The 7,588-nt window shown below is 32.7% G+C and overlaps 1 protein-coding gene across 1 annotated transcript; it reads right to left on the bottom strand.

Annotated features, from left to right (window-relative positions):
• Positions 1–2,260: 2,260 nt before the first annotated feature.
• LOC104109428 (heat stress transcription factor B-3) lies at positions 2,261–5,100 on the bottom strand. The gene is made up of 2 exons (XM_009618733.4): positions 4,507–5,100; positions 2,261–2,993 (listed from the first exon to the last, which is right to left on the bottom strand). The coding sequence occupies exons 1-2, from the start codon at positions 4,765–4,767 to the stop codon at positions 2,493–2,495; spliced, it is 762 nt and encodes a 253-aa protein (XP_009617028.1). The 5' UTR covers positions 4,768–5,100; the 3' UTR covers positions 2,261–2,492.
• Positions 5,101–7,588: the final 2,488 nt, after the last annotated feature.

Below are 7,588 nucleotides of genomic sequence, written 5' to 3'. Positions count from 1 at the left end.
ATACAAAATTTAAAAAAAATGAAAGATTGAAAAATAAATAAATTAAAAACAGCAATAAAGGAGGTTTTCTGTACTCACATACAATATCTGTCAAATGCAGAGGTCAGAATGTACAATGAATTTACATAAATCCAAAACGTGTTTTTCATTTGTTGATAAAATTTGGTCGGAGCATTATAGTGAGACGTGTGGTGGATTATCTCATGCGATAAGATTTGAGGCTGTGTGTTTCGTATGAGGCTTCTATTCAGTGGAATGCATATACCATCATTTACGAGCACTTGAGAAAGTTGGCTTGACTGTAAAAAAAGAACATATTTTACGGCCGATGATTGTGGTGAAACGGATACGACTCCCTTACTGTTAACTAAAGGTTTCGATTCGAATTGTGAAAATGAAAAAAATTATGAACGGAGTACTTTCCCCTTTCATGATTTTTATATGGTGCGGATTTGAATTAGTCAGAACCCTAACACAAGTATTAGACATTAAAAGAAAATTTAGCATTAACTTTATTGGTACGTCGTCCTTTGGTTGGACATTGATGCAACATTACCTATTGATAATCTTTAACTTTATTTCTTCTTAAAGTTGGTTGAATTATGAAATAATTCGACAAGTGTATTTAGGAAATAGTTAATAGTTTCTTCAAAGTGAATTCTTTCTCGATATATCTATTCAATTTAATTAATTTTGAATTTATAACAAACATATAATGTATTATTTTTTTGATGTATATACTAGATACTTCATGATTTATGACAGAAAATCCATCAACTATATTTCTATCAATATTTTATTATCCATATCTTAATTATAAAAATAAATTATAGTCTGATTTAATTATAAATTGGGACAGGCTTTTTATTATAATTTAAATTACTTTTTTTCTACTTTACAGTCACATTAATTATGTACAAAGAACTTCTAAAACAATTTGATATCAATAGAAAATGTCCTCCTTTGACTTGTTCAAACAAACAACGAAAAGAAAAAGGATTCTACTTATTTTCCTTCTCTTTCCTTTTACTTCCTTTCCCTATTTTGCCAAACAAATGGTGACATCTTAACTCATCAAACCTTGAAAATTATTTTCGTTCCCTACTTTAGATGTTCTTTTTCAAACACCAATAAATTAAGGAATGAACAGAATAGGAACCAAAGTAAAAAATAAAATAAAAATAAAAATAAAAATAAAAGAGATATGATAATATGCTTCTAACGATATCAAAGCAGATAGAGGTTTTAGGTGCGAGTCTCGTTATTACCCATTAACCAGAAGAATTTAACCTATAAAGAATTAGATAATAATACACTTCGATACGAAGTAATTTACCGTAAGGTGGCGTGAAATGATAACACATTTCTAAGACAGAATAATTCTCGAACTTTATAAAAGTAAAATAATTTTTTTATGATTTTGAGAGGTGATTATGAATATTTAGCCTATACTTTCCAGCCGACTTTGAAAATTCTTATCATGACTTTCAAATTCTTTAAAGTTCAATCTTCTATTGGCATACGTCTTTGATGGCTACAAATTACCTTTTCTTTTTCCTTCTTTTTGTTAGAATAGTCAAATCTTCAAATCAAATTTGGACTATTCTATATCAAGTAATTTGTAACATCATGTTTGTTCTGTATTTCAATTTCATTGAACATTGTCTTGTCACTTTCTTCTTCTCCTTTGTCCCACATAAAGTTGAATTTTGAACCTCTAATCAATTATCTTATAAAATCTCTAAGATTTTGACCATCTCTACTTCCATAATTCATACACGTTATTTTTTAGATTTTCAAGATTTGAGAGTCATATATTCTTTTTGTTCAATCATTCGATAATCAAAATTTATTGGCCCGATAAATCTAAATTGTTGCCTATTAGAACCATCAAGGGGTTGAACGCTCCCTACTATGAAGTTCTTCATTTTTATAGCTCGGACTTGAGACTTTAATCTAAATTGTTGCCAATTAGACCCATCAAGGGGTTGAACACTCCCTACTATGAAGTTCTCCATTCTTATAGTCCAAACTGGAGGCTTAAATCTAAATTGTTGCCGTTAGACCCATCAAGAGGTTAAACGCTCCCTACTATGAAGTTCTCCATTTTTATAGCTCGAAATCGAGACTTCTGGATAAAGATGCAAGATCCAAGGGTATTTGAGAAAGCTACATCATCAAGCTACACAACATCTATGTTATAATAACATGTCCTAATAAAGCAAATTGGAATGGATGATAATGTTAAAAAGAAAAAAGCTAATTACCACGAAATATTTTATTATATGCCGTGTTAAATTTCACGTGAAAATAACACTAGTAAATTTATACAACTTAGATATCAATAGTATCTCCATTTCAGTAGCAATTCCTACATGCTAATTAACATTACTTTGCATGAAATGATATATATGAATAATAACATGGTACACATATATATAATAACTTAATTCTACTTCTCTTTCATTTTTTTCCCTCTTAAATTTTCAAATTTATTTGCATAATTGAGAGAGAAAAACACTGGCTGTTTCAGTGAGTTCAGCTCTTTTTCTCTTCCTTTCCATTTCTTCTTGAACTTCTAACCTTACTCCAAATAGCATTGGCCTCTCATCTTGTTGCTTTTTTTCTTCTTTCTCTGGATTTTTAGCAAAAATGGTAACTATATCAATTAGTTCTTTGCACTTGTTTTTCATTACTGAAAGTTCAGAGCTAAGGACTCCATTTTCCATCTTGAGTCTTTTATTCTCATCCACAAGAATTGTAAATTCAGATGATGATGATGTTGACGACGATGACCTTTGATCTTCTTCTGTTTCTTTCTTGTTACTGTTCGCGCATTCACTCTGTCCGTTGTTGTTGTTGTTATTGTTATTTGGTTGTTGTTTGTTTGTCCATGCTTTTCTACGACGAATATCACATAGTAAATCCCTTTCTCCCTTTCTAAACTTGTCATTGCTAAACTCCCACCGGCTTGTTGCTATTTTTCGGAAACCCTAATATCATACAAAGAATTGATGATCGAAATAAATATCAAGAATTATATATATATTCAATGGAAAATAAACATATATATGGTTCAAAATGTTGAAAACGTTATCATATGTAACTTGTCTCGAACTTAAATAACAATTTATAAATTGATGATTTCCTCAAAAGAAAGAATTTTCACAACTTTAATACATGAGAAACTTCTTAATCCATTAAAAAATATAGTGTACTTTTAAATCTCCATTAATATGAGATGATTGCCACTATTAATTATCATAGTTGTGGCCAGTATGAGTACCACTTAATTAGTGAAAACATGAGTAATAAGAAGGTAATAAATAGTGAAAATACTATTATTACGCATGTTAATTGAAAAGTGTACAAATAAGACAAACTTAATTATATTCAAAGTGATTAAGCTAACAATTATGAGTGCTTTGCATGTACTTTTGACAATAAGCCATACAATATCTTATCTTGATAACTTATAATTATAACCTAAGATCTAAGTAGGATTAATGTCAATAATAAAATCATTATATTTTAATGGCTCGCTATTCCAAAATCATGGTCTACAGTCCTTTTAGTTGAGCCTTATAGTACTCAATCAAGCTACTATATTTCAGATACTAAAGTTATACTAATAGCAGGACGTGTCTTAAAATGCTTTTAGTGCTATTTACTTAAAATTTAATGAATAGTAACATTTTAGCTGATTATGTGAATAAAAAAATCATTGAATATTGTTGGTTTCAGATAAACTATGCTCATAGATAAGTATATATATAATTATTATAACAACTATTTCTATGTACTGCTAATTTTTATCTTAACCTCAAACCAAGCGATGTCTGTTATATGAATACTGTATAACCAATTACTCATTAGTTAAAAATACTTTTTGGTAATTAAATACAGATTTATGATAAATAGAAATATATCTCTTTTTTGTAGAATGGGAGGGAATCTGAGGAAAATACTTCCTTGCATCTTACATCTAGTATTTATACTAAATTAATGAATTTAACCTTAAGAATCACAAGATATTTAAAAGCCACAATATGGTTAAAAAATATTTTTTTTTTGTTTAACTATCTAGTATCCGCTATCTAGTACCGACTAGCTAGACTAAAAAAAATAAAGGCAACCCATTGTACAAATCATCGCGTATCGCGTATTCATGTAAGGTCCGTAGAAGAACAGTCTACCTAATGCAAGCACAGTAATATTTCTATGGCTCGAACTCGTGATTATAGTTCACACGTAGATAACTTTACCGCGGATCTACGGCTCCCCTTCACTAACTAGCTAGATTAATTTTGCATTATCATCGTGTAGGTTCCATTAAAAGAATTTAAGGCTTCCTATAATCCAGACCTCCACTAGAGGATTTCATAAATCCCACCACATCATTTGGTGGTAATAAAAGTTCAAAAAGTCAGTATTATATTTAATGAATTAATGTAAACACCGAATACGAATAAATTTTTTTAGACAGTAAATAGAAGGATAACATACATATGTATTGAGCTGCCGGACAAAGCTGGAGAAGTTGCTATGTTTGAAGAGAGTTGGAAGTAAATCTCTAGCAAATTCCGCCGGCTGCCAAACAACAAACGCCGTCCCATCGGAATTCCAAGAAACGACGTCGTCCGTCGCCGGATCCTCCACCAACATGTAAGTTTTCAGTAAGAATGGCGACGGCGATGATTTCCTTACATACTCTAACAACAAACTCTTCTCATCACTTTGAACTTCTTCAAATAATACCTCCATCATTTTAAAAAAAAAAAATATTCCAAGAAAATTGGTAAAACAAAGAAAAGAAAAGGAAATAGAATCAACCCTTTTTGGTTTTTTTTTTCCTTGTGTTGGGATTTTTTTTTTAGAAAAAAAAATCTACAAAATTAAAATGGATAAATTGCTAGATAGAAGAGGAGGTGGAGAAGAGAAGAAGGGCAGTTAAGAACTCCCAACCCCAGCAATAGAAACCCAATACGACTCCGAAGTTCATGAGAAATGCAAGAGAGCTTTTTTATTTTTTGCAAAAAAAAAAACTTTTCTTCTCTCTCTATATAATATATATCCTTTCACAGAAATGAAAGAATGATTGAAACGCATGTATTATGCATACCTCTTGTTATATAGTAGTTGAAGAGAGGAAAATGAGAAAGAGAAAGTCGTATTTCAAACCGTGGCTGAGCGGAGTTTTATTAAGGGGTATCAAAATATAAAAAATTAAACCACTTAAAAAGTTAAAGGAATTCAACAAATAATATATATACATAAAATAGAATTTTTTAAATTTATCTAACAATACAGTATAATTGTTTTGGCGAAAAAATATTTTTTGACACCCTTTAATTATACGTGTGTCTTCGTCAATGATTCTAGATATATATGTAGTACTTGTTTATTTAAGATTACGGGGCTTGGCGATGAGATCAGATTCATTCACCTTTAACTATAAGTCTTGAGTTCGAGTTATGTGAATTGAAAATTTTCTGACGTAACGCTTTCACTTTTAATAAACCCTATACGTTGCGAATTTGGATCAAACAAAGCGGGTTTTCAATATCGAATAGTTGTACGTACAAAAATAAAGTTACTTATGTAAAGTTTTACGTCACCAACTTATAGATTTTTACACTATGAAGCTCAATGGAGAAGCCAAGAATTCTTATACGAAGAATAAAAAAGATACCAAAAATGTTATGCCTAGAAATTTCCTTTATACAAGTTAAGGGGATTTAACTATTTATATATATAGATACAAAAAAAATTATTGTTATCTAACTTACGCAGTATAATCAGTGAAATTTCACCGGTCGTATAAAAATTAATTAAAATATCCCCTATCACTGTATATCCGATCCTTATTTATTTAATTGGTTGACTTGAACCCTTTGTTTAAAATTGAATAATATATAGTATTAATCTTTGTGAAAAATACCCCATTGCTACGTGTATATTTTTGTCTATACAAATGTGTGGAGATTAACATGTTTATTTATTGTTTAGTGTATTAATGTAGAGAAAAAGTAGTTACGTACAAAGCTTAGTTCTTCAAACTGGTCCCACTTAGGTTGAGAATTGGAAGCCTTCAAACATTATTTTTTTTGTAATATTTTAGTTTTATATATTGAAGGGGAGGTCACAGGTAAAATTGTTGTCATGTGACCTGGAGGTCACGAGTTCAAGCCGTGGAAACAACATCTTATAGAAATGCAGGGAAATATTGCGTACAATAGACCCTTGCGGTCTGACCCTTTCCCGGATCCCGCGCATAGCTGGAGCTTAGTGCACCGGGCTGGAGAAATAAAATACTGAAGGGAAGGAGAATATGATATTCTAAAACCTCATTTACATGAATTTGTCAAGTCAGGCTCAACTACCTAAGCATAATGTATACGGTCGAAATGAATCTCAGCCTTGGTATGTACGGTACGATTCGAAGGGTGGTGTATCGAAGTAAGATCCTGAAGGGGGAACGAACTAACCTAGGGCTCGGGGAGGCCGGTCCGTATTGAGATCGATATCATAATCAAACTCGAACAAGAATCGAACCATGGCACGAGTAGATCTATCGTTCTGATAATCCAAAAACCAACCTACATCGACCTGGAATCCATCCGAGGGCTCGAACCAGGATCGGGCTCGAGGCCAAGATCACGAGTTCGAGCCGAAGTCAAGCTTGAACCAAAATCGAGGATTCTAAGCAAGATCGAGCTCGCAGACAAAAGCCGTTGTAATCCCACTAGAGGGAATCTTGGCAGAAATTATGGAAAAGCTGATTTATCATGGGTCTCCCACTGAATTTTTATTTTATTATACTTGGAGCCAAACCCCTTCACTATAAAAAGGCTTGTTTATCATTCTGAGGAGGGATATCTTTTTGGAGATTTAGACTATCAAAAACTGTATTATTTCCTCTATAAGGAAAAATGATCTTTCTAGTTTCTTAGATTGATTCTATTTTGTTAAATCCTAAATTCACTATTCATAATTGATTCGCCTGGATTACATTTTCTCTAATCCATATTCATCCTTTTATTTATCCTAGCATTCTGTGTTAAGTTGTACCACATATCTTCGGAACTGCGTATAAATTCAACTATATCCATTTTTCGGGTAAACAGTTTGGCGCCCACCGTGGGGCCGAGGATAACAGTGGTCACTTATTTCCGAAAATACCTTCAATTCAGGTTCGGCTACGAATAGCCACCGACCGAATGGCTTCACCGACCGATTACGAAGCTGGCCTTCAAGATGAAACTAACAACTTGGCACTACCCGAGATTCGAGCCGAAATACCACTAGATGTCAATTCACAAATTGCTTTGGAAGCAAACCAGCGTTCCGAACCGGAAAGAAGCATTTAGGGCGGTGCTCGATCCGTAGCCCAAGACACCCAAAACCCAGAGGAGATCGGGGCTAGCTTACGCATGATCTTCGAGATGTTGCAAGCCCAGCAATTAGCGATTGCTCGGCTATAGAGCCAAACTCAAGCACAAAGCAGGCCGGTTTCCAATCCACTTCGAGAGGTCCGGCAGGGGTTACTTCGAGAGGTCACCTCCAGAACAGAGCCTGCCATAGTAAA

This window comes from Nicotiana tomentosiformis, chromosome 4 (assembly GCF_000390325.3).
Source record: "Nicotiana tomentosiformis chromosome 4, ASM39032v3, whole genome shotgun sequence".
Taxonomy (NCBI): Eukaryota; Viridiplantae; Streptophyta; class Magnoliopsida; order Solanales; family Solanaceae; genus Nicotiana; species Nicotiana tomentosiformis.
This window is presented reverse-complemented; position numbering and strand designations above follow the sequence as displayed.